The sequence below is a fragment of the Ambystoma mexicanum genome, chromosome 2p (assembly GCF_040938575.1).
Source record: "Ambystoma mexicanum isolate Mex_15411 chromosome 2p, UKY_AmexF1_1, whole genome shotgun sequence".
In the NCBI taxonomy this organism is placed as follows: Eukaryota; Metazoa; Chordata; class Amphibia; order Caudata; family Ambystomatidae; genus Ambystoma; species Ambystoma mexicanum.
In genome coordinates, this window is record NC_090923.1 from 1,426,322,448 (window position 1) to 1,426,350,370 (window position 27,923).

General features: G+C 45.5%; 1 protein-coding gene across 1 annotated transcript in view; it reads left to right on the plus strand.

The window, feature by feature from the left end:
- The window catches only part of LOC138566067 (protein HEG-like), a 375,817-nt gene that overhangs the window by 31,481 nt on the left and 316,413 nt on the right, over window positions 1-27,923 (plus strand). The window contains exon 2 of the mRNA XM_069643099.1: window positions 1,860-1,982. Within this exon, the coding sequence (XP_069499200.1) occupies window positions 1,860-1,982 (123 nt within the window). The remainder of the gene's footprint in view (window positions 1-1,859; window positions 1,983-27,923) is intronic.

Consider the following 27,923-nt stretch of genomic DNA (forward strand, 5'->3'; position numbering starts at 1 on the left):
TTTGGTCCCATCTGTCAAAGTATTTGTTAATATTCTTGCTTTAGCTGGCTTCCCCACTGCATCACCTCTCACAATACTAAATTTCCTGGGTTTATCACCACCAGACGAAGTATTCGCAGGCAGCGACTTAGGCCACATTACTTCTTTGGATAATGATGTGTTCTTACTTTTATCAGTATATACCAATTGAGATTTTTCCATTAAAGAGATTTCCGTTCACAGAACATCTAAAGCGTCTTCCTCGTTCTCAGCCGCTATATTGACTGAGTCTTGTGTGCTCCAGCTGTGTGCAGTCTCATCCAGTGATATATGACTATGTCCCTCATCAAACTTGTCCCCTACTCCCTGCTCCACCACGCTCCCCGGGCAAGCAAGGGTAGAAATCATGTGTCTATCCCATTTCGGGGTGTCATTCTTTGCGTTAGCCTTTCCATTATTCTTCAACCCCAGGGATTGTGCCCCAATCGCGTTTACCACCATAGCCAATGATTGTTTTATACACTTTTGGTTCTTGGCCAGTTTGATGCACAAACACAGAAAAGCCTCGAGTTTCACAGTTCGAGATTGAAAAAAACATCAATATTCTTTGTTGGCACCACATTAACATTCCTCTCAGAACTCCTTATATTAAGTTCTGTTAACATCCTGTCAAAATTAGGGCTAGATGAAAGATTACCCAGAGAACCACTGCAGCTTGTTTGGTTAACAACCCCAATAGAGTTCCGCTGAAGTTATCTGCATCAATTCAGCCAGGAACCATTGGTGTCCAGTGAGTGGGTAGACCCCGACAACTTTGCAGAAGAATCCTTATTCGTAAACAAATTAGTATCAGCCTGCTGCGTCAGGGGCTCACTCAGCAACAATTGTGCTGATGGTAAACCTGAGCAGGAAATACTGTTAGGCTCGCCCTTCAAACTAGCAGTAGCCAACACCGTACCAGATCCTTAGAAGAAGCCCATAATGCGTGTTTGAGTAATGGGAACGTCCTTCTTCCCACTCTTTCGCTTGGTAAGTCCTTTAAAGTCCTGCAAGGCTGCACAGGACGTCTCGGTCGTTTTCCTTTACGCACCGCCTTGCTACGTGGACCGACAGGTCCAGTAGTCTTCGATTTCATGCCGTGAGGCTTTGATAAAACAAGATCACCTTGCAAAGTCTCTCAAAAAAATAGGTAAATGACAGGGTGTTGAGGGGAGGTCTGGTGGGTTTGGGGCAACCCCCCCCCCAAAAATAAAATTAAAACATTTCAAAACGTTTTTTCAGTAAAAATTCTGCGGCAAAACACCCGTTGTAAAAACTGGTGTAGATGAAATGACATAGAACCCCGCAGAACCCCCCCTATTCCATTGCAATATTCCATCTTCACTATAAATACATATGAGACCCTAACCACTAACACATCCATGCCTTGGGGCTCATACCCCCTGATCCAACCACTCCCAATGCTACCAAACATACACATAAAACAATGCCATACACGGTTTTCTGGCGGGAATTTAGAAAATTTAACTAAAAAATGAAACCATGAATTAGCAAAGAAAGACTGTGCTTCATTAATACAAAAATACAAACACGATGTAGAAGCCTCATTTTTTTCTAACGCATACTTTTTTGACAGGATTTCAGCAACTGATGCAGTAAATAAATAAAGAAGCTCCATGAGGACCAGCTTGTTCATTGAGGGCTATACATGTGGTATGTGCGTGCTAAAAGTGATCAGATCTCCAGTGTCCTTGTTCAAAGCAGTCATCTGTTACAAATGATAAAGAAATGAGGGCTAGCCAGACATGTGTTCATCAGTTATCCGCATTATTTCTTCGAATTCTTTAATTAAGTGTGTGTTGTTATGTTTCATCCCTCAGACACTGTTTGCCAGATTGGAACCTCTTGTTACCCATTCAGCAAATGCGTGGAAGGGCAGGGAGCTCTGACCTGTCGGTGTGACTTGGGTTATCACTTCGACGAAAGAGTGGGATGCGTGCTAGGTAAGAAGGGGGCGGGGGGGGGCGCAGCTGCACCCATGATTTATTTATTCACATGTGTAGATTGGAAGATTTCAAGAAGATAGTGTTTTTCGTCTGAGTACTTTCAGCCTCACTTGTCTGTGACCTTACTTGGAATCTGCCAGTAGCTGAGGCCGCTTTTGGTGCCATGGGGGTGGGGGGAGTGGATAATAGGGTGCTAGCGGGAGGCTGGGGCTACACTGGGCGCCGCCCTACCCCATCTCCTCCACTGGAACCTGCCGTGGCAGACATTCCTGCTGCTGACACCTAGCCATTAATTATTCGATTTGTGTTTTTGCTCATGGGGAAGAGTGTGTGGCTACATACGCTTTGCAGAGGGTGAGGATGGCATGCTTGTCTCCCCAGAAGTGAATATTTGCAGGTCGCCAACGTTTTGGAAAGGCAGCCAGTGAATATTCACAGGCTACATGTTTTGTACTTCACCTGGGCATAATCAAGGGTGGCTCACCTGGGCATAATCAAGGGTGGCTCACCTGGGCATAATCAAGGGTGGCAATCCCAACAATGAAACACAGGATTCACAAGGCTCTTGAGGCAAATGGGCTTCTGAATTTTGGCATTCACCCATTAGGGGCCTTTGATAGGTGTTACTCTTGCCCTGTGGTAGTATTCCATTTTCCACTTAGATTATTTTTATTGAAAGATTTGTTTTAATGTATTTATTTATTTAATTGCACATTCTGTAAATGTTGTTGTTGCAGCCTTTGACAGTGTTTGTTTTACTTAAAAATGAAAGATGGCGATGACCATCTTTTTGGAGATGTAAGATCCGTGAATGAGTTACACCTGGTTAGAAAGTCATTCAAATTCGCTCCCGAGTGGCGGTTTGTTTAGTGCTCCGGGTGAAATGCAGTACCTGTCATTGACAGCTGTAATATCGGCTACGAACAATCATTCCGAGTCAGGCAGTCCGGTAAAAAAGTGGCAGTATTTGTAGTTACTGGCACTTTACCGGACCGGCCAACTACGGGTTTGCCGGTGGGGCACCTGGGTTACCGCCAGCTAGATGCTGGAGATAAGCCAGGTGCCGTACTGGCCAAAAAAGCCCTTGTTACCGGTGGTGGTAATGACGGAAAATCCACTTGTGGAGTCCTATGAGACTTCATGAATGGGGATTTACACCGCCCCGCCGGCACTCGTAATCCGGCGGAAATGCCGCTGGACCGAGTGCCGGTAAAGGTAAGTACCAAATGGGGGTATTATGGCTGCTCTATTCCGCCAGGATACCGGCATACTTGGAATGAGGCCCAATGCACCCTTTACTCTGATGTGAGACCCATTGTCTCATCGATTTTCCTCTGTGACTGGACCTGCGCCCCCATAAGCAAGGTTTCAACTGAGACAAGTGCGTGGCGAAGCATGGGGATGTGTTAAAGTAGGGTGACCAGACGTCCGGTTTTCCCCGGGACAGTCCGGGGAAATCACCCTCCGTTCCGGGGGTCCCGGGAGTTTTTACATTTTAGAAACCCCCTCCCACGGTTTGCATGGTTGGGTGGCTACGGTAATTAAAATCGTAATTATTTTTCTCACGCTTTCAGAATTTTGAAGTTGGAGGTTTGGTGTGAACCCCCAACCTTTCAGGTACAAGTCACAACACTTACTGACTGTGTCACAGAGAATGACTTGAAATTGCTGTCCAGCAAGCCATGTAATATCAATCAGAGCTAACGCTTGTTCTGAATTAACATGCCAAGATTCACAGACAAAACTGCACAAATGAGATCATATACAGTTTATAGAAAGGAGAAGTGCTGGAAATATGGTTGGGGTGGTGGTTGTAGGGGCGTGTTGGGGGAGGGGTGGTAATTGGTGGGCTGCAATGGGGTAGTCCCTCTTCTATGTTGTTGGTCGTCCTGGTTTTTCGTTTTGGAAATCTGGTCACTCTAGTTAAAGCCTCACTTTCACAGTTTTGGATTGGCATGTGGAAGTGACGTGGCCCCTGAATACGGAGCCATCGTGGGAGATGGGTTCACCAATGCATTTTGGATTGGCTTTGTATTTTTCTATTTATCAGAAGCACCCCATTAATATAATTAATAGACTGTTGTTATAGACAATGCAGTATGCATCTAATCTCGTAGCTCGGATACCCAAGAGGATAGTGGAGTTAGCTTACAATTCCTCTGGCATGCTTATCACCACGTTTTGAAATCTTTGCCATCCAAAACCTATTTTATTTAATTTTTTCATTTGGCTTTATAAAGTCAAAGCTTAATCTGCAAACAGTACAAGTAGGAATGGACATGCACTACACTTAGCATTATAATTGTGTCATAGGCAATATAGTACACTGGTGGCCGTGCTCTGTGCGCACATTTCAATAAAGATACTACTACTGTAGTGCCCTCTTTGCAGGCTCAACCACCCGCAATATCAAAAAACTCCAAGTAATACAGAGCAATGCCCTAAGAGCAGCCTTGAACATAACTAAAACAGAACAAATCTTGTCTGCCAGACGGACATCCCATTGGCTGCCGGTTCGAGATCATACTGTGTTCAAAACCCTTTCACTAACACATAAATGCCTGGCCAAAACAGCCCCTCTTTACCTCTCCAACAAATTCTCCAAATCTCAATCCATTAGTTGCAGGGCAACTCAATCCCACCTCCTCTCCATCCCAAATTTCAAACGAAAAAAGTAAGGCGGCTGCAGCTTCCCTGTGGTAGCAGTTAAACACTGGAACGCACTCCCGCTAGCATTAAGATCAGAGTCATCCCTCTGGTCCTTCTGAAAAAACCTCAAGACATGGTTATTCACACAAGACCAATACATTCCTGGGATATCACCTATATTGTACAGCTATGCTCATCCTCCTCTATGTATGTACCAGCACTTCCGTTCTGGGCACACTCCCATGTAACCAGCCACCAGACCAATGTTGAATCTTGCAACTATCTGTTATATTATGTCCTTAATGTATCCAGCGCACAGATGCCCTCAGGCTTGGAGCGCTCTATAAATAAATAAATAAATAAAGTCATGCTATTCTGATCATTATTTTCCCAAAAGCCAAAACCGACCTTGGTTGTCAAGCAGTCCAAATTCTGTGCTTTTTGATGAATGGAGAGATTATTTTAAATCCTCTCTGTGCATCTTAATAAATGAAAATACTATTTCCAGCTAGCAAGTCAGTGGATGGAGCGCATAGGCCAACCAATCCACAGCGATGTCTGCTGCTCCAATGTACATAAATATAAATGCAGTACCAGTGTTGTGTATTCTGCTCTCACCACTTCATCACCAATGCACTGAAGATGAAGCCTGGAGAAGCATAGAAGAGCATCAGCCAGTCTCCAAATGTCCTCTGCTCGAAAGTGACAATTACTTTGCTCTGTACCGCAGCATGCAATGCTCATTGCCGCCCCAACCATGTATGTTTCTGTTTCCATTTACATTGTTACACAACCAACAAACGCACACGTTAGCAAAGCCAATTTTGGCTTTTACATGGCAGCCTGAAACTCTACTGGTGTTTTGCAGTGCAACTACCATGACCCTTTGCCATTGACAAAACTGGCTAGGGCTGATGGGAGCAGTAGTCCACACCCTCTTGAGGTCCAAAGATTGCAGATCCCTTATTGATATGATATGATATGATATGGCATTTGTAACGCGCCTATACACAAGTGTTTCAAGGCGCGACGAGGGGGGGGGACAAGGGGAGACAGACAACAATCCTACTAGGCCAGGTGTCATTCAGATCGCGCAAGTGCAAGGGTAGAGGGGAAGGGAAAGTGCAAAAGGGAGGTGGAGAGGGGAGAGTGCAATACAGGGTTAAGAGCATACAGGATAAATAACAAGGGCCAGCTAGTGGCAAGTGCGAGATAAGTGCAGAAAAGAATTGTAACAACGTGTTCATTATGCTGGATTACTTTACAATGAGCCAAGTCTTCCCCCTTTCTCTCTTATTTGATTCTAGCTTCTATGAGCTCCACCTTTTTACCTCTCGAATACACCTACATTATGCAGCTTGTTGCCTTGTGTGTATGTTTGCTGTGTTCTATATTCCCGCCCATTGTCCTACCAAACGAATGAAAAAATGCAATAGAAAGAAGGGTTATACCATGCAAGACTGGGCTATTAATTTAAAGGTGCCAGCAGCAAAGCACACATGTTGTTCCATTTAAAAATGCCTTCAGTAATGCACTTGGACTATCACTAAAGGTTCCCTGCTTGATAACACTCAGCAGTGGCATCTGCCGCTATTCCATGACAATAAAACTCTTAATCGTGCAAATCATGTGGTTATGAACTTATTTAGTTGTATTGTACATGCATGGAACTAAAGTACTGCAGAAAATCAGCAAAAATGATAAACTGCAGCCTCTAATTGATCCCCCTTTAATAGATGTATTCTTGGACGCCCCACAATACAACTCCAACTCTGACCTTACACCATCTGTGACCTCAGATTCTACTGTTCATAGCTGACAACAGCCACCAGATGTCCATTAGCAACTTGGTTGGAAACCATTGGTAACTGGTGTCCAGTCAGTCAGTCAGGTGTGAGAAGCAGAGAGGAGACAACATTCTCTTGCACAGTAGGGTGCATGGGCGGCAGTGGGGCAGCGTTGGGTTGGGATGACACAAGATAAAAAGTGTGTATCACCTCCTCAGTTATGCCGCAAGTAAGTCAACCAGAAGAATGTCAACTGGCTGCTGGTGTTAGGCTTCTTGGTGTGTGAATAGGAGTTTTATTTTAATCAATTATCTGAGAACCTTCACATTTGAGGGCAATCTTTTGTAATGGTGCAAATACCTGTACATTTCGTGTCAACACCTGGCATTGGCATGAATACCTGGCCTTTTTATGGCAACAGTTGATAGTTGGGACTAAAGACCTGTTCAGAAAAAATGCCAAAGAAATGTTTATTTATTTATTGAAAATGTGTTTTACATCAAATATACAACCTATACAGCAGAAAGTGTTTCCAGGTGCCGCAAGACTAAGGGGGAGGAGGGACAGAGGAGAAAAACAATATAAGGTCCTAATAGGCCTTGTGAGATTCAGATTGTGCAAGTGCAGCAAACATGAAGTTCCGGGGAGGAGGGGCAGGTTGGGGCGAAGGGAAGCGTGAGGATGGAAGTAGGAGGGAGGGGGCCTTAGGGGCTGGCTAAGTGCTAAGGGGAGCCAAGAGGGCTAGTGCACTGGGGGAACGGGAAGGGTCAACTAGTGCGAGGAGGGGGGGTGGACCAAACTCAGTAGTCTAGTAGCGAGGTGCTGAGGCAGACTGGTTGAGGGAGGGCCTGGTCCCTGTATGACTCAGAAGGGAGCAGGTAGCCAGTTGCAGCAGCAGGGGGGCACTAGCAAGGAAGGGGGAGAGGGAAGGAGGAGGAGAAGAGGAAGGTCGTGAGAAACTTCCAGAACTTAAGGAGATCCGTCTCAAGTCTGAGAGGGGCAGGGAGGCCATTCCAGTGGGAGGTTCCTGCCGAAGAAAGAGATCTACCCCCCACTATCTGCTTGGAGAAACGTTTGACCTGCAGAGAGTTTGAGCTGGAGGACCGAATGGCTCTAGCAGGGAGGTATTTCGGGAGAGAAAGTTGGATGTAGCTTGGTCCCATGACCCAGAAAGCCTATGTTACATTTTTAAAGTTGTATTGATGGTACATGAACATGTCTTGGCCGCCCCTGAACTCTAAAATCCATCAATGGCTTGTAGCAGTTGCTAAACAGGCATTAGGGAGTTGATTTGCAATCACAGCAACTTTAATGTCATTGTGCAAGGAGCACAGCAATGCTACTGATCGCTTTCATGGAACACTAAAGTGATGATGCTCTTCTGATAGCAGCTGGCATCAGAGGAGCACGGAAAAGTCTGTGGTACTTGGCACACAGTTGCCCATTAAGTAGAGTTCAGTAAATGGGCCATTACTAAAATCGATTGCAAGAAAGTGGATTAAAGTCAGTGTAAAGGTGCTGCTTTTGCTATATGGGCAGTCTGATGAATCACAGGTATTCTCCACGTCTCCCCTAGAGGGAGACTTCCCCTGTGAGGCTAGGGAGGTGAGCCTGCTCCACAAGACCCTCTCTAGGGTTCAAGGCAAGTGGGACATCACCGAGAGAGACTCCCCTTTGGGGACAAGGACTCCCGTTACTGTGATGAACTACCTGAAGGAACTACCATGGAGGCTTCAGGTTTGGCTGAAGGCAATGTAGGATGAAATCTGTTTGAAGAAAATAAGGAAAATATTCCTTTAACTCAAGATGTGTGTTTAACTGCGACGAGTCAGAGCAGAAGGAAGAGAGGCGAGCCCGATACGCAGGGGGAGCCCCTGGGCCTCATCGCGCCTTGTGGAGACTGAGTCAAGGTAGATCGCAGAGCCCACAAGTTTAGAAGAAGCAGATCAGCAGATTGTGAGATGCCAAAATCTTGGTGTACAGTACCACAAGGAAAGTGGTACAAACCAGGAGAGAAAGAGAAGGTAGTGGTGCAACCACGCATGCAGAGTGGTGCGCAGGACGCCCGATGAAGAGTGCAGAGAATACCTTGACAGGAAGTCTGAATGCCTTCTGAGCACCAACGTGCGCAGACGGTAGATGTCCAATGCCGAGCTGAGAACGAGAGACCGAAGAAAGGCAAAGAGAGCAAGCAGCAGTGTCAGAGCGAGAACTGAACTCTGCAACTCTTGCCCACATCACAAGAGGTTTTGGGGGAATAGGGAACAGCGGCAAGCCGCCAGGAATGATTATTTATGTGAAGCAACAAGTCTGAGTCTTGAGGACAAAACCATAACCAGAAAGCTGAATGTCTGGAACTGTGAAAACCAAAGGGAGCACATCATAAATAATCTGGTAAAGAAAGCCGGGAGAATATGAAAAGAGAAACAGGTCCCAGTACAGAGATCAAAATATTGTGGAAGAGCCAAGATAAAAAGGGAAGTGAACCACAAGTGATAAGAGAGACATTTAAACAACCCAGGTGGGGAACTAAGAGGGACTGGGAACAGAAACCCTGGGAAGAAGGGCAAGAACCCTATATGTGCAAAGTTGAAGTGTGTGAGAAGGGAAAAGCCTAAAACATATAATGAGACAAGAAAGATAAGGCTCAACATTGAAGAGTATAGAAGAACGCTACGTCCCAGAGAGAGTACAATTGACAAAGAAAGCATAAACACAAATAGAAGTAAAGATACTTTGCAAAAGCATAAACATAAAGATTGGGAATAACTCATTTGCGATGCAAAAAAAGAGGAGAAACGATTGTAGGAAAACTACTAACGAGAGAGGACCACAGAAAGGTTGAGAAATAAAAGCTGTCTTGAAGAACTAAAGACCTAATAAGTAAGACTATCAGAATGGACTATACTGAGAAATATATAGTATACAAAGAAGCCTGGATAAAGAGAAGAACAAGGGAAGAAGAGACATTCGCTTGGCCTATTTTTGTGTGTGTTATATCTAGTGGTAGGGTCAGAGAGGGTTAGCTTGGACGGAGGACAGAGTTACTTTGGACTTCCTGACATATGACGAGCACCTTTAGTTTCTTTAGACAGGTAGGATTCCCTTTAGTCATAGGGAGAGATAGGCCTCATTCTTTTAGTTTAATAGAAATAGCACAAACATGTCTGCAAAGTGTCTCACTCCTTCTTCTGACCCACCAAAGCAGTCTGTGGCAGAAAGGTGAGAATCAGAGCAACAAAATGTTACGCTCACATGGCTCCCACAGAGGCGTCGATCTGAACTGGACAGCTGTGGTCTCCACCAATGTGACGCGTAGGGCCACGATGACGGACTGGACTGGCCCGGCCCACCTAGCTTCATTTGCTTGACCCGTAGGAATATTCTTCTGCAAATGGAGAAAGGGGATTAACCACCCGTGGAGTTGAGCGTAAATCCCCCCACCCCCGCTGTACTCCCCACAGATCACCTTTGATGTCCCCTCTTATAGTCTCACCTGATGGTTTGAAAAGATGAGCTCTCCATCCTGCATTGAGCGCAGGGGCGCGTTGATAACCAGTTGCTTCACTGGCTCGAAGGAATTGGTGAGTTCCAGAACAATATTGACTCCGAAAAGTATGTAGTTCGTAAGAGTTCACATGTCTGACTTTCACTCTTGTCCGATTCCTTGCAGTTTGCAGCTTGACCCCAGCGAAGAGTTCCTCGTGGTAGCTGACGAAGTTCAGGTAAGGATTTGGCTTATCCTACACAGTTCAATAAAATAAGGCCAGAATGTAACCTGTTGCTTGCTCCCTTATTCAAGTGTGGAGAGAAAATATGAAGTTCGGGGAATAATGCCTCCGGCGGTAAAATTAGGGAAGTCTATTGTGGTGAGAAGAGTTCCCCTTGTTTGTCCCTTTGTCTCACCTTGTTGTCCTTTTGTTCCCCTTAGGGGCCGGGGTACGGCAAGGATGCAATGGAGACTGCGCCGACCCGTAAAGAGGAATAGTACCCCCGGCGGTAATTAGGTAAGTCTATGGGGGTAGTTACTATTGCCTCTGTTTCTTCCCTTGGCTCACCTTTGCTGTTCTTGTGTTCCCCTTAAGTGCCAGAGTGCGGCGGGAACGTGCAGAAGGATGCGGTGGATCGTGAGGATGCTGCGAAGGCCGGTGAGTTCAGTGCGGCGCTGCAGCAGGCGAGGCGGCGAGCGTAAAATGCTTCTTTCTTCCAGCTCGAAGGCGCGGTGGATCCGGAATTCAGGTAAGGATCGAAGGTTTTGCTCTTATTCTAACCTCTTCTCCTTCTGTTCCTCCCTTTTTCTAGGAGCTGCAGACTCGAGGCGGGCGTGGCAGAAGACTGGATGCAGGCTTGCAGACACGGTGAGCGTTATGCTGCTGGATGCAGAATAACGCAAAGCGTGTGCTGCTCTTCGGGCGTGGTATAAATAGTCTCCAAAGTAGTCCCAGGTAAGTATTCCTCCCCAGCCCCACCCGAGTAAAAAATAGTCCCAAGGTAAAATAGTCCCTTCCAAGCCTCATTTGGCTTGGAGCTCTGCAGCATGGTCTGCATCAGGTAAGCTTGCAGCATGGTCTGCATCAGGTAAGTTCTACTCTATGAGCCTGGTGCCTATGGCACCAGGACTGACTCTCCATATGAGCCTGGCGCCATAGGCGCCAGGACTGCACCCAAACAGCCCCTAGCAGGGGTTTTTGGGCTTCCTCAAAATAACTTGATGCCTGCTTCCAGGGTTGCTGGACCTGGTCTGGTGCCCCGGGGGTAGGCATCATGACAGCACTCCCCCCCAAGGCCCCTCCTAAAGTCGTTCTTCCCCGTGGTTTTGGTTTGTCTGGGAAATTTCGGTGGAATCTTTTCACCAATCGAGATGCATGCACGTGGTCACTAGGTTCCCAAGACCTTTCCTGTGGTTCGTAACCTTTCCAGTCGATTAAATAAAGAAGTTTTGACTTCACCATCTTGGAGTCCAGGATGTTCTTAACTTCAAATTCGGGTTCCCCGTCTATAAGGTGGCTAGTCTTGTCCCTGGTTGCACTGGCTTCAAAAGTGACACATGAAAGACGGGGTGAATTCGCATATTAGCAGGTAATTCCAACTTGACGGCCACCGGGTTGATAATGGCCTTAATAGAGTAAGGTCCCAAATATCTAGGGTTAAAGGTCCGCGTTCCCTTGAGAGGTATGTGTTTTGTGGCCAACCATACTTGGTCCCCTATCTGGTACTGTGGAGTATCACTTCTATGCCGATCAGCATCTTTCTTATATTTCTCCTTCTCCTGTTTTAAATGTGCAGTTGCCTCATTAAAGGCTTGTGTAATCGTAGTGTGTAGATGGTCCACTGCAGGCATTTCTAAGTGTTGGGGTGAGTCAAGGTCTGAGGTTCGAGGGTGGTGCCCATATAGGGTATAAAAGGAGCTTTGTCCAGTTCCAGAATGTACTGAATTATTGTATGCATATTCGGCGATCCAAAGAATGTCCTTCCAATTACTCTCAGTCTGATGTAACATACAACTCAGGTATTGTTCAAGTGTCTGGTTGGTCCTCTCCGTTTGACCATCGGTCTGGAGGTGGTGACTGGTCGATAATCTCACGTCGATTTGCGCCAATTGACAACATTTCTTCCAAAAATGTGAAATGAATTGACTCCCCCGGTCAGAGACCAACACGGACGGAAATCCATGTATGCGAACACTGTTTTCGAGGAATTCTTTGGCCAGGATTGAGGCTGAAGGTAGTCTTTTTAAAGGAATAAAGTGGGCCATCTTGGAAAAAAGATCCACAATAACTAGAATGGTGTTAAACCCATTACAAGGAGGTAGATCGGTAATAAAGTCTAACGATAATGTTTGCCATGGTGTAGGCGGAATGTCTAAAGGTTGTAAGAGTCCAGCTGGTTTTTTCTTTTGACTTTTGTTTTGGGCGCAAATGCCACAAGACATCACAAATGATTTAATATCCTTTCGCCAGGTGGGCCACCAGAATTGTCTTTTAATTTTAGCTTCAGTTTTTGCAATACCTGGGTGCCCCTCCATTAGGGTATCATGATAACGGGAAATGACTAGCTCTTGTAGTTCCTTGAGTGGCAGAAATAGCCGCTCTTGGTAATAAGGCAGATCATTGGTGACAGAGTAGTCCGGGCCTTTCTTTACCCAGTCCTGCAGGACTGTAGGATCAAGGAGTTGCTGGATCTTTACCTGAATGTCCTCTAGTGTCTGCAGAGTAGTCATGCCAAGAATCCTTTGTTCAGAAATTATAGGTACTGGTTCTCGGTTCACTTCTGCCTCTCCCATCCCTATTCGGGATAAGGCGTCTGCTTTACCATTCTTACAACCTGGTCGATAGGTTATCACGAAATCGAACTCGGCAAAGAACAATGCCCATCGGAGTTGACGTGACGATTGGGCCTTGGCTGTTTTTAAATACTGTAAGTTTCGGTGATCACAGTAATGGTATGCTTGGCACCGAGAAGATAGTGCCGCCAAGCCTTGAAGGCGGATTTAATGGCTAATAACTCCTTGTCTGTAACCGCATAGTTTAACTAGGGTGCCGAGAACTTTCTGGACCAAAATGCTACTGGGTGAAGCTGGCCAGTTTCAGGGTCCTTTTGAGACAGGACAGCTCCCATGGCTAGACTGGATGCATCAGTTTCCACTATGTATGGAAGTTCAGGGCGCGGGTACTTTAACACAGGTGCAGACGTGAATTTCGCTTTCAGCTCTTGGAAGGCTTTTTCAGCTTCTTCAGTCCACATAAAGCGTTTATTTTTTCGCAAGAGTGCTGTGATGGGATGTACGACATGTGAAAAATCTGGGATGAATCTGCGGTAGAAATTGGCAAAGTCGAGCATGCTTTGTACTCCTTTAACAGAACTTTGTGATGGCCACTTAAGGATTGCGTCCACCTTTCGTGAGTCCATTCGGACTCCCTTTGGGGTCAGGATAAGCCCAAGGAATTCGGCTTCTGTGGCATGAAAAATGCATTTTCTAGTTTTGCATATAGTTTGTGCTGGCGCAATTTCTTAAGGACTGCTCGGACGTGCTTCACATGGTCAGATTCTGAAGAGGAGTATACTAGAATATCATCGATATACACGACAACACAAACGTCAATGAGTTCACGAAGGACATCGTTCATGAAGTATTGGAAGGCTGCTGGTGCATTGCACAACCCGAAAGGCATCACCTGGTATTCGAATAACCCATACTTAGTGCGGAAAGCAGTCTTCCATTCGTCACCCTCTTTTACACATACCAGATGGTATGCCCCCCGGAGATCTAATTTAGTGTATATACAAGCGTCCTTCACTTGGTCTAGTAGTTCAGGGATCAGAGGCAATGGGTATCGGTTCTTAACAGTTATCTGGTTCAATGCGCGGTAGTCTATGCACGTTCTGAGGTCACCTTCCTTTTTGGGCACGAAGAACAAAGCTGAAGATGCAGGGGATTTGGATGGGCGAATAAAGCCATTGGCAAGGTAATGGTCTAAGTACTGTCGTAGGTGAAGGTTCTCAGGTTCCGGAAGGGCATAGATCTTGCTACAAGGAGGTTGTGCTCCGGGTATGAGATCGATTTGACAATCGTACGATTTGTGAGGAGGTAAGGTGTTTGTCTGTTCCTTTTGGAAGACATCCTGGAATTCTTGGTATTCTGGAGGTAGTTGCATGACTGCTGTCGTTACTGTGGCCAGGCCTGCGTTCTGATTTTTCTTTGGGTAACAGGTTTGTGCACAATCCGGGAAGATTATTCTCTTCTCTCGCCAATCAATACAAGGATTATGTGTTTCCAACCAAGGTATCCCCAGTATTATTTGGAACTGTGGGGCTTTGATTAGATCAAACACAATAGTCTCTCGATGCCCATCCTGACTCAATAGTGTCATCTCTGCGGTGGAATGAGTTAAAGGCCCAGAGGCAATTTCAGTTCCATCAACTACGGTGATGACATCTGAGGTGGTTTTTCAGCAGAGAGGTAGATTAATCCTGGAAGCCAATTCATAGTCCACATAGTTTCCTATAGCCCCGCTATCAATGTACGCCCTTACTGCGTGCATACGTGATGGCTGCCCTGGATCTACGAGGACCATTGGTATGATGAAATGCAAGGTCTGAGTATCCTTCTTAAAGCTCGGCAAGCGGACCTCTACGCTTGTCGGGCGTGTTTGTTTCCCGAGTCTGACTCCATATGGCTTTTATCAGCAGCTCCTACCACCTTCTTGGGTGGTTTTACAGGGCAATTCCATAGAAAATGCCCAGAAGTTCCACAATATAGACACAATTGCATTTGCCGTCTCCTTTCTCTTTCCTTCTGGGTTAAGGGTCCTTTAACCCTTCCGATTTGCATGGGTTCTGAAGCATCTGCTCCTTTGAGGTTAGGGTGGGTTTTGACCAACACCCGATTCTCAAACTTGGCTCGATCAGCCTTTCTGTCCTGAAGTCTGTGATCTAACTGGACCACTAAGTCTCTATATTCAGTGCAGTCTTGAGGTGGGTTCACGACTTGAGCCAAGACATCCTTGAGTTCTCCTCGAAGCCTTCGATGAAATAACGTGATTCGTTTTACCTCAGGCCATCCAGTTTCCACTATCAACCTATTAAAGGTCGCGATGTAGGATAGAAGGTCCTGGTTACCCTGTCGTAGGGACAAAAGTTCGTTATCCAGGGACTGTCCTTGGGAGTGCCAGGCAAATGGTCTTTCCATGCTAGTTTGAAAGCCCTGAAAATCCCGAAGAATTGGGTCATCCTGAGTAACTAGTGGAATTGACCAATCAGCTGCACTGCCGCTGAGATATTACAATACAAAGGCTACCTTGGCTTGATCGTTTGGGAAGGCTCCAGGTCTGCATAAAAAGTGCAAGCGGCATTGGTTCATAAACACAGCGAACCTTTTGGGATCTCCGGCAAAGCGTTCGGGTGGAGCTAATGGAATATTTCCTGGTAGGTTTATTTGCACAGGGTTACTCGATAACACAGGAGCTGGATTTCCCCCGGAACCAGGTAGGGGTGCTTGTCCAGCCTGGCTTTGCAGTAGTTGCCTAGCAAGGTCATCAGTTCGCTCCTTTGACAAAATCAGTTCTCTCCTAAGAGCATTGGTTTCTTGACGGGCGGAATGCACTTCAGCCCTCATTTCCCCTAGTTATTGGGCCAATTGGTCAGTCTCTGAGGTATCCATAACGCCCGGGTGGGAATTTGTGGGTAGGCTTTGCGTTCTGTTACGCTCATCTGGCTCCCACAGACGCGTCAATCTGAACTGGACAGCTGCGGTCTCCACCAATGTGACGCGTAGGGCCGAGATGACGGACTGGACTGGCCCACCTAGCTTCGTTTGCATGGCCCGTAGGAATATTCTTCTGCAAATGGAGAAAGGGGATTAACCACCCGTGGAGTTGAGCGTAAATCCCCCCACCTCCGCTGTTCTCCCCACAGATCACCTTTGATGTCCCCTCTTATAGTCTCACCTGATGGTTTGAAAAGATGAGCTCTCCATCCTGCATTGAGCGCAGGGGCGCGTTGATCACCAGTTGCTTCACTGGAATTGGTGAGTTCCAGAACAATATTGACTCCGAAAAGTATGTAGTTCGTAAGAGTTCACATGTCTGACTTTCACCCTTGTTCGATTCTTTGCAGTTTGCAGCTTGACCCCAGCGAAGAGTTCCTCGTGGTAGCTGACGAAGTTCAGGTAAGGATTTGGCTTATCCTACGCAGTTCAATAAAGTAAGGCCAGAATGTAACCTGTTGCTTGCTCCCTTATTCAGGTGTGGAGCGAAAATATGAAGTTCGGGGAATAATGCCTCCGGCGGTAAAATTAGGTAAGTCTATTGTGGTGAGAAGAGTTCCCCTTGTTTGTCTCTTTGTCTCACCTTGTTGTCCTTTTGTTCCCCTTAGGGGCCGGGGTACGGCGAGGATGCAATGGAGACTGCGCCGACCCGTGAAGAGGAATAGTACCCCCGGCGGTAATCAGGTAAGTCTATGGGGGTAGTTACTATTGCCTATGTTTCTTCCCTTGGCTCACCTTTGCTGTTCGTGTGTTGCCCTTAGGTGCCAGAGTGCGGAGGGAACGTGAAGAAGGATGCAGTGGATCGTGAGGATGCTGCGAAGGCCGGTGAGTTCAGCGCAGTGCTGCAGCAGGCGAGGCGGCGCGCGTAAAATGCTTCTTTCTTCCAGCTCGAAGGCGCGGTGGATCCGGAATTCAGGTAAGGATCGAAGGTTTTGCTCTTATTCTAACCTCTTCTCCTTCTGTTCCTCCCTTTTTCTAGGAGCTGCAGACTCGAGGCGGGCGTGGCAGAAGACTGGATGCAGGCTTGCAGACACGGTGAGAGTTACGCTGCTGGATGCAGAATAACGCGAACCGTGTGCTGCTCTTCGGGCCTGGTTTAAATAGCCTCCAAAGTAGTCCCAGGTAAGTATTCCTCCCCAGCCCCACTCGAGTAAAAAATAGTCCCATGGTAAAATAGTCCCTTCCAAGCCTCATTTGGCTTAGAGCTCTGCAGCATGGTCTGCATCAGGTAAATTCTACTCTATGAGCCTGGCGCCTATGGCGCCAGGACTGACTCTCCATATGAGCATGGTGCCATAGGCGCAAGGACCGCACCCAAACAGCCCCTAGCAGGGGTTTTTGGGCTTGCTCAAAATAACTTGATGCCTGCTTCCGGGGTTGCTGGACCTGGTCTGGTGCCCCGGGGGTAGGCATTATGACACAAAATGAACTTTAATTTAAAATGAACTTTAATTTAAAAATGACAAATAGTAAATGAGTTGTAAATAGCAATCTGCCAGCCTAGTGGGCCTAATCAAATCAGCTGATCTTAGTGCCATTCCAAGTGCTTCCAACATTAGTTTCTCAGCCAGAGGTTGTTCTGATTGTTCTCTCTGTCCTGACTCCAATATCATAAGAGCAGATAATTTGAAGAATGAGGCCCTAGCCCTGTTTTAAATCTCATTCAGAATTATTGCATTAAACTTGTAAAACATGTTAAGGAGATGTTTTGTTTTGTCAAGTTGATTTATACTGCATACTGCTGCAGTATGTTCATGGTCTCCAGGTGCTCACCTGGCTCTATAAGGAAAAGTGGGCTGGGTTGGTCACTGAGGGCGAGACGGATAAAATAGATATTGTGTTCATCTGTTGATGATAATAGAACCAGGAGGAACTTGAGTCTGTGCGTGCAAGTTTTGTGAGTGTGTTTTTTTAAGTACACTTGGCTTGTTGTGTCAGGAAAGGCTGTGTCCAGTGTTTAAGTTGTTTCTAGTCAGAGGTTATTGGGTGTGTAGCTTGGTTAGAGAGTGATGTGCGGTTAGCATGTTTTGGTGGGCTGATTCACTAGCCCTCTGGGCGTGTGTTATAGATGGGAGAAGTGGTTAGTGGGTTTTGGGTGATCTCTGGGTATTTGTAGCTATGTTATTGTTTTTCATTCTGTAGTTATCTCTTGTTTCCGGCTTATGGTTTTTAGCAGCAGGCATTATATGGCTTGGGCAGTCCGCTCGTGAGGTGGTTGCTGTATAGTTGGTCTATATTTATCTTGGTGAGTTGAATACCCAGGTTTTTTGTCATTTCCTGAAAGTTAGTTGGTCTTCCGTCGTTCTTATTTCCTTTTGGGATCGAGTTCCATAGTTTGGCCATCACATAAGAGAAGGTGGTTCTTCTGAATGTTCTTTTCTGGTAGTGTCTTATTTCTATTTGGAGGTCGGTCCTTGATCCTAAGTCTCTTCTTGGTTCGTATTGGGTGATTTCTGCTTGCATGAATTCAGCTCTTTGTTAGTGTAATGATTTATAGGCAATGCATAGGGCTTTGACGTTGGTGCATCTCCTTACTGGTAGCCAGTGTAGACTTCATAGGGCCGGTGTGATGTGGTCGCTTCTATTTAGTCTGAGGAGTAGTCTTGCAGCAGTATTTTGTAGGCATTGTTGTTGTCTGGTGCAGCGTTCGGGCATTTCAGGGTACTGGCTATTTGCATAGTTTATCCTAGATAATGCCTAAGTTAGTCAAGCCTAAGATGATTAAACATATTTAGAAAAAAACACCATCATCATTTGTAGTGTTTCACATTCTCCTGCCCATGAGAATTGGGAGGCCCTACCAAATAAGATTCTTGCATAGCTAAGAGGTAAAGTTGGTGGATTTACCATCCTGAAAAAATATTTAAAATCATTAAGGATGACTTGCATTCCCAAATTGCATGCTTTGCTAGACGATATTCTAATTTATTGTGGGATGGAAACCAATGAGACCATCTCTGGTATTGCTGGAAAAATAAGCCTCTTTCATCAGTATGCTCCCGGATAACATTTGCATGTATTCCCTTTGTCCTCGGCCTCTGTATTATGGATTTATTTTATTCTGATACAGTTGTATACTGAATTAATAGTTTATGTTTTTCTGATATTTTTATGTATTGAATGTATGGTCAAACAGTGCTGAGAAACATATGGGTCACTGCAAGTTCATTCAAAATGAATGAAAACACAAAAGAAAAGAGGTGGCAGCTTAAGAAATGAAAGAAAGTGGTGGGTAGACAAAAAAGCACCAACATTATTGCTAAAAGATTAGCAGCGATTAGAAGGAGGGCAGGACAGAGGTCATGTGACCTAGATCCACTTGCACCAGCTGACCAGCTGCAAAAGAAAAGAGGTTGGTAGGCAGCCTAAGAAGGGAAAAAAGGGCCCAGGCAGACAAAATAGAGCAGCAAAAAAGTGCCAAACGATGAGCAGCGATTAGCAGATGGGCGGATCAGAGTTCACGTGACCTTTATCCACTTGCACCTGCTGACTAACTAGAAAAGAAAAGCGGCTGGGAAAGAAAGCGGTAGGGGGACACAAAAAGGGTGCCAAAAAGAATTCCAAGGTATTATCAGTGATTAGCAGGCACAGGTCACATGACTTAGATCCACTTCCAGCACTCCATATTATGATACATTTAAGAGACAAAAAGTGTGTGCCACCTACTCAGCCATGCTGTCATTAAATAATAGCTCAATTGAGGAAATCAGAGGGCCAGATGGCTTTGGGGAGCACTAGAAACATAAGCAACATTTTTCAACACTTGGAAAACAGGGAAATTGGAGGGTTCAATGACTCAATCCTAAATCAAAAATAATTGGAAAGGCAATGTCCAAGTTGGTGGAATTGCACTAAGAAAATAATTTTTCATTTTAAGGAACTGGAACCATTGGAATTGTGTAAAGACTTAAAATTTGTTATAAGGAACCTGAAGAGAGGACTGGAAACCTTAGTTTGATAAACTATTGAAAACCCATGTTAGACTGATGAACAGTACTTGGGAGCAACTCTAGCTTTGGCCAAAAGAAGCCAGAGTGGAAAGGCTACTGCTGTGGCTAATGTGTATGTTAAGCTGTTCTCAAAGTGGTAGGGCTAGATAGGAGTTTGTTTTCGGACTGAAGACTATTTTTGATTTGGAGAATTGACAAGTACCCATAGCTTAGTTTTTAGGCCGGGACAATCCCTCATAGGAATAGGGGCAGGTAGGCATTTTCTCTTTACTTAAAATAAACTCATTTGAAATGTTAAGCTCTAGACTGACTGCTTCTTGTGGTTGGTTCACCAGAGGTTCTAGGAGGGATTTCTGTTTTGGCAACATTTCCACCATAGTTCTATGGACCCCCAAACATTTTGCTTTTGTTTTTGAAGCTATTCTGACTTTTTACAATGAAGTGAAGCCTTCAGCTTAATTCCCCAGGCCTTTTGCTCATTTTGTTATTGGGAAACTGACAAGTTCTTCAGATTGTCAGTACTGGGAGCTATGTTTGCCTTTTGACATTTCCACTTTTGTAACTTTTTAACATTGCACACAGCATTTTACAATGCAGTACAATTGGGATACATTTGTATCACCCTAGGCTTTTACACTTGGGATTTTTGGTTACTTTTATATGTGCCTTAGGACAAGCTTGGGGTAGCAATTATATTTTTGCCATTTATGTGTTCTTTGTAGTGTGCACGTTCGCGTTTAACGTGTATGGCTACTAAAAGGGGCTAATACCCTTGAATGGCCATGCCACAAGATTTTCGCTTGTTCTTCGGTCATATTGTTGTTTGGCCTTCTTCCTGCCTTGCCAGGTTGGGAAATCCCATATAAAATCATGCACTTGAATGGGAAAGTTGCTGCTTTTGCGGCCTAGTGATGCTTTTGTGTGCATGGGCTCAGGAAGTGGAAGGGACTGTTGGTCCCATTCCACATTCCTGGAGCCAGTGAGTCTTGGTGTGGTACATGAGTAAAACCAACAGTTGTCTTACTGGTTATTTGAAAAGTGCAGATCCTTACCATTGGTTGGCTTGGACTTGCTTTCAAGTTGCATTTTGGATAAGCAAAAGACTCCTGCAGCCATTTCTTCAAATCAGCATTGGAGCAACAAATCCCTCATAGAATAAGTGCTGACTGAAGAAGACTTCTGAAGATGCCCAGCATTCCTTCCTACATCTTGCCCTGTGAAGCCCTGAACTACCTGATCTGCAAAGGCTTTGTGCGGTGCTTCAATCCCCTGAACTGGTTGGACCAAGCAGTCTCAACATGTTCTTGAGGATCCAGCATCCTGAGCCTTCAGAAGTGTCCCTGGACCACCCAGTGGACTGACCCACTGTCCATTGGTCTACCTGGCTAGAACCGTCACTGGTCTGCGTTTGCAGAAGGAACTTCGGTGGTCTGATCCTCTCCTGCTCCATCTTGGAGGATCAGACTTCTCATCATTCGTATAAACTAACCAGGAAGCTACAAAAAGCTTACAAGACAGTTGTGACCCACCCCACAGGTTATGTCATGTATTATTGAATGTGTACAACAAAAGGAATATCCATTAGGACTAGGATCATGGGGTATTATGGAAAGGATGACCACGTTAAAATGGAACAACACATTCATTTACAAATATACATGATGGATTGATTTTTACAGCCTTGAGAAATACCTTTTCTGGGTGAAACTTGTGTAAGAAGAATCAAGTTATATGAATGAGAACGAATATTAAAAAATGTATCAATATCATGGATTTCATCGAATTTTATGATTTTGAAATGAAAAGTTGCATACAATTTCTATGGTAAATGATATTGCAGAAACAAACTGTATAGTTTTGACCTAACACACTCATTAATTGGGTGAGCGCATGGGATTTGGTAACCTTTTTATCACGTATGTCAATTGACCACACCATCTGGTTTGAATAATGTACCAGAATCTATTACAAGCTAGTCTCTAGATACCCACACATACACATTATAGGAATTTGGCACAGAAAGACATGCTAAAACCCATAACTTCTAGTTCCTTTCTCACATTTTTTATTCCTTTCTACATTGGCCAAAGGATGGTTCTTGTTAACCATTACCTGAAGTCGCTGATCTTGTCCCTGGCCAATCTTCCTTCTTCTTCTTCTTCTTCTTCTTCTTCTTCTTCTTCTTCTTCTTCTTCTTCTTCTTCTTCTTCTTCTTCTTCTTCTTCTTCTTCTTCTTCTTCTTCTTCTTCTTCTTCTTCTTCTTCTTCTTCTTCTTCTTGGGTTAGGTAGGTAGTGGAGGGTATTTTGGACCTAGGCATAAGAAAGGAGCCATTCCTTGAAGAAAAGCAGTTTGAGCTCCTTTCTGAAATGTAGAAGCGAGGGCACAATGCTGGTGTTGATGGGGAGAATGTCCTTAGTCTGGGGGTGTAGACAGAGGAGGCCTGTCTTCTGTTTTTTTTCAGCATTGGTGGAGTTAAAGTCTGCACATGTTTTTATGTCTGGTGGATCATAGGACTCCATAGATGCTGAGTATTTCAGCACGGTATCTTGGGGACTTCAGGACAACAACCTTGTAAATGATGCATCAGCATTTGAAGATGATCCATGCTTGCAGTGGAAGCCAGTGCAGTTGGATGAGGGTTAGAGTGATGTGGTCAAACTTGTGAAGTCCTTTGATGAGTTGTGCTGCATGTAGGTCAAATCTTAGGGGTCTGTGATGAATCCGGTGGAGCCATCACGGATCTCCCAGCGGTAACCTTCTGTCATATGGTCAGGGGCAGCAGCCACTACCTGATCCTGACCCTGGCCCTGGGGCCGGCTATGTGAGGGAGGATCACATGGGAGGAGATGGCCTCTGGTGAGATGTCATGGCTCCATCGGGTGAGACATGGTATTGCTCATTTTCCCTTGAAGATAAACTCCCCATGTCTGAAACCCTCATGGCTTGTTGCCATGTTTTCTCCCTTTTTCCCCATAAAGAACAGGGAAAACTCTTCAGCCAAATCTGTGAGTCCACCTTGACCATCTGATGAAATCACACTTCTCAATTCCCCTTATCACTCCATCAGAAAGGATTCAACATCCAAATCTTTTAAAAATACTCATTTAACTTCCACCAGTCAAACATTTACAATGGACTTCTGTTTCTAGAATTCAGGAAGTACTTGGACTAGGAAGAATATGAGCCACCTCAATGAAGATCACTTTCCCAGTACTGTGATTAGGGAAAGGAGTGGAGTAATGATGATCACTCCTAATGAGAACCACTATCAGCTGTCTAATCTTTCCCTAATTCCCATTGGCCACTGCCAATATAAAAGCAAGGAACAACTCAGGAAGTGTGAGAGGATCCCATCCTGTGCAGACCATGGGAAGCAGAGAAACCAGTCAAGATAAGCCAGAAGAAGGAAGTCCAGAATCCTTTCCCAGAGGCAGAGGACTCTGACAAACCCAAGAAGGAAAGACTGGCCCAGCAGAAGGAGAAGGAGCTGCCCTGCTGACAAGAAGAGTTGGGACTCAAAGTCTGCTGGACTCTGGCAGACACAAGGAGAGACTGGCCCGGCAGAGGGGGAACCAGCCATCCATCAGAGAAGGAAAGCTGGGGCTTGCAGTCTACCGGGTTCCCCAAGCTGGCAGGAAAATCAGACCCCTATTGAGCTAGAGTGAGGCCTATTGAAGTTTAAGGTGAGCGTAAGTTGCTGGCTGCGGCTGTTCAGGAGAAGACATTGCATCTCCTTCAAAGGCGTGTAAAAGCTGTAGGCAGGAGCCATTGTGGCAGAGCTAAGGGGCTCGCTAGCAAAGAGGAAAAGTAATGTTGCTTGAGCAGGCTGGGCCACAGAGATGCCAGGAACCACGGGAAGATTTCTGGGCGTTCGACAACTGGAGGTGGCATAGTATGGTGTAGTATTGTTTATTTGTGAAGCGCCTATACACAAAGCAAGTGTTTCACAGCGCTCAAGGAGGGAGGGAACAAGGGGAAAAACAACAGTCATTCAGAGCCCTTGAATTTCTGAATGATACAAGTCTGCACGGGCAGAGTGGGTGCATGGAACAAGTGCATATAAAACAATTAACGTCAACGTTATACTCAGCGGGAGCTGAAGGAAAGGAGGCGTGCATAAACTGAGCTGCAAGAGAAGCTGGAGAGACGTTGAAGCAGCCCAGAGTGGAAAGCACACAGCAGAGCTAGGCCACACAAGCGCAAACGGGACCAAAGACGCCACGCAGAGCTGGTGAGTCAGCCCAAGCAAAATGGGGACCCTGGGGCATTTCAGCGGCCGCGCCAAAAACAGTTTGCACATTGTAAAGCTGCAGAGACAGAAACAATAATAAGATTGTTTGCGAGTCAAACATGCTGAGTACAAATACAAACCCCAACAATATATGAGTGCATGGAATACAGATATGGGGAAAGCTTAAAACAAACATTGAAACAACTAGAACCAATTAAGACATGTGCGATTTTGGATGTAAAGAGAAACTGTTATATATGTATTGAAACAAGAAGTCCTGGCAGGCGAGTAAACCAGGCATCTACAAGTACATGAGAAGTCCTGGCATGAGAGTATACCAGGCAGCTGGAAGTGTATAAGAAGTCCTGCTAGGAGAGTATACCACGCAATTGAACAAAGAAGGAACTTTTTAAAAGAAGGAATTACAAGGTTAATCAGCTTTTTATCTAACAGCATTGTTTTGGGCCAAGACAGACATTGCCATACCATTGAAGAATCCGGGGGAAGGGAACCACCCTCTGGACCCAAAGTTCTGTTAACTTAGAGAACATTTATGTTGGAGCTGTTCTATTTTCATTTCTGAACACTCTTTGCAAATACCAGGTTAAATACATTTCCCTTCTCACCTTGTTATTTAGTTTTATAATGTGAGGGTCAGCATAGAACGTCTGGACACAAGGACGGTTTTGATTTCTGACATCTTGACGCAGACAGCTCCTTAGTTTTTGGTTTCAGGTAGGGAAATTCCTCTTAGAGCAGGGTCAGAGAGGTATTTTCCCAATCTGTTTATGTTAATAAATGTCGTTAAACCAAAACCAGACAAAATTGTGTCCAGCTTTTATTTGTGGCCCCTCACAGGTGCCACAGCTGTTACCAGAAGGCCTTCCATAATGGCATTGCCACCATCCAGATAGGAGAAGACCAAGGCTTGGAGTGCAGGTCTGAAATTGTTTTCTGGGATAGAGTGCTTCATTTTCTGCAGAAGAGAAAGTTGTTGCCAAGCTATTTGTGTCTTCCTTGCTGTATGCTGCTTAAAGGTGAGGTTGAACCTGTGCTCCCGCTCCATAATAGATAAAATAATTATCCAGAGAGATAAGTGATCCTATTTTTATATCACTCAACTTTTCTGTTGTAACAGAGAGGTTCCACAGCGACGGTGGTGTCTTTGCTGACTCTGGATATGCTTTCCTGAAATGACAGAGCTGGGGCCTGATGCATCGATGTCTCGTGACTGTGCGCCCATGTTTCCAGACAGGAACGTTGACGCGCGTCGAGCGTCGATGCACTCCTATATACAGAGGTCCGCTTTCTTCACAACACAGACTCCATTCATAATAACAGTTGCAGATTATAGGAATTATAAAGTAAAAGGTACTTTTAACTACTGATTATCATATTTCTTGGATTTTATACCGATGCCACATGTCTGCCTATTATTATTGGCTGAATTATGAGGAACTGAAGGAATGAAAACCATTTAACTTATTTCTTTATATGTGTTTTGCCTGGATTAAAGCTATAAAACAGCCACCAATTGTCATGAACCATCGGAGGCGTCCTTTCTGGACTTCATGGTCCCTGACCCATAGAGGCCTACACTCAGCAGTACTCCCAACATGGCCGCCGAACGGAGAACATTGTGAACCAGCACTAGGTTCTACAAAGCTGACACGCCCCGCGGACCTGTGCATCTCAACTCTACCGCTTGCAGTGGCCGGACGTGAGCTGCCATAGTTCATACAGCAAATTCCTTGATTCCTGGTTCCCGGTCCCCTAAATCCCCCCCCCCTTCATCCCTTCCTTTCTTGCCCTAAGTTGCTTACCGGATCGCCTTTGCACTCGTCCTCCGAGCGCTCTCCTCATCGTTTCCTGGACCTTTCCCGGACATCTGAACGTTCCCTGGAGACGGGACGCAGAACGCATGCTGGAACCCGAGGACCTATGCACAGGGTTATACAAGACCCGAACTGTGCGAAAGAAGACTTCATAGAAGAACTCCAGAACTCCAACAAACAACACAGACAGGTGAGAAGGGGGGAAACCTGTGACAGATTGAGACACCAACCAACTAATACAGATACGGACATGGAGGCTGCAGTTCAAGACCTCATGCGCGGCATGCAGGAGTTAACAACAGAAGTTCAGAATCTCAAAGCCGAGAATACCGCATTAAAACAACTAGTCCTGTCACGCGATTCCACGACCAAGGAAAGTGTATTGCTGGGCGGAGTGGTGGATAAATATGATGGCTCATCAAAGAACATTTGAGGCTTCCTCGATTCATGTTTAGTACACTTTACCTTTAAGCCCTACTACTGCTCCACCCTCAGGGCAAAGGTGGGCTTAATGATTTCGCATCTTTCCGGGAATGCATTAATTTGGGCTACGCCCTTAGTTAATTCTGGAGATGCCCTCCTGGATGACTATGATGGTTTCGTACGGGCTCTAAAAACCATGTTTGACTGCCCAGAACAGGTTTACAGTGCCCAGGAACGCCTACTGCATTTCCAACAAGGGTCCCAGGATATGCTTACCTATGTAACACGCTTTAAGCAACTTGCCAAAGAAGCAGATTGGTCCTCGGAGGCCTGCTTTACCCTTTTTCAAAGAGGACTGAATGAAGAGATAAAAGACGAGCTAGCCAGGGTAGCTCGGCCAGGTTCCTTCCAGGATCTCATGGACCTCTCTTTACAAATAGACTTTCGTATCCAGGAAAGGAAGGCCGAAAAGAAGAAGACTAAAATGCCCTACCAAAAGACCTCTACCGAACCTTCTTCTAGACCTGAGCCCGCTCCTGCCCCGACCACAGACCCAGAGCTCATGCAACTAGGGGCCTTCCGCGGACCCATATCTCCGCAAGAAAGGATGCAACGGATTCACACCAGGCTGTGTATGTACTGTGCCTCTGATAAACACCTTGTGAGAGAATGTCCTTTAGCCCCTCCACGGCATTCGGGAAATGCCAGCTCCCGATCCTAGATGGAGCACAGCTTCGGGAGAGAAATGTTTGCTCCACATCTATTCCATCCTTGAACTCTCCTGGACAAAACAACCTTGTGATCTCGCAGGCCTTTCTATCGCCGTCCAAGAAAGAAGCTTATCCCATTCAGGCATTAGTGGATTGTGGGGCCATGGGGATATTTATATTTCATGATTGGGTCACTACCCACCACATTCCATATGAAACGCGAGACATCAAGCAACCTGTAGAGGCCATCGATGGAAGACCTCTCTCTTCAGGACCCATAAGCCTGCAAACCAAAGAGATCCAGCTCTCGATAAACCATCATCGAGCGGTGATCAAATTTGACATCTTCAAATCTGCCCATTATCCAGTGGTCCTGGGTATGCCCTGGTTACAGAAGCACAACCCATACATCAACTGGGCAGCAGGATCCTTCTTTCTTGGTTCAGAACATTATATGTCTCACTGTCTATCCCTGGATTCCTCGTCAAGATCCTCTGAAGGTATGCTAACAGACCAGCAAGGCCCATTCACGGTCTCAAATATTATCCAAGTCCCCAGGACCTATCAGGATTACACTGATGTGTTTTGAACTGCCATAGTTCAGGCCCTATCCCCTCACAGACCTGAAGACTGCGCTATAGATACTGAACCCTAAGCAGTGTTTCCCTTTGGAAGGATGTTCATCCTATCAGAACCAGAGAAAAGGGCTCTCCAAGAATACTTGGATACCAACCTAGAAAATGGCACTATACGACCATCCAAATCCCAGCGGGATCTTTGTTGTTTTTTGTTCCCAAGATGCTAAGACCAAGGTGCTTAGGCCTTGCCTTGATTATCGTGGTCTTAATCAATGCACCCTCAAGGACCGTTACCCATTACTCTTAATCTCGGATATCCTGGAAGCGGTGAGAAGACTACAGAGGAGCTGTAGTCTTCGCGAAATTGGATCTCAGAGGTGCCTACCATCTGATCTGTATAAAGGAGGCTGACGAATGGAAACAGCCTTTAGAACACCCTTTGGTCACTTTGAATATCTGGTTATGCCCTTCGGACTCGCCAATGCCCCAGCGGTTTTCCAACGTTTTAT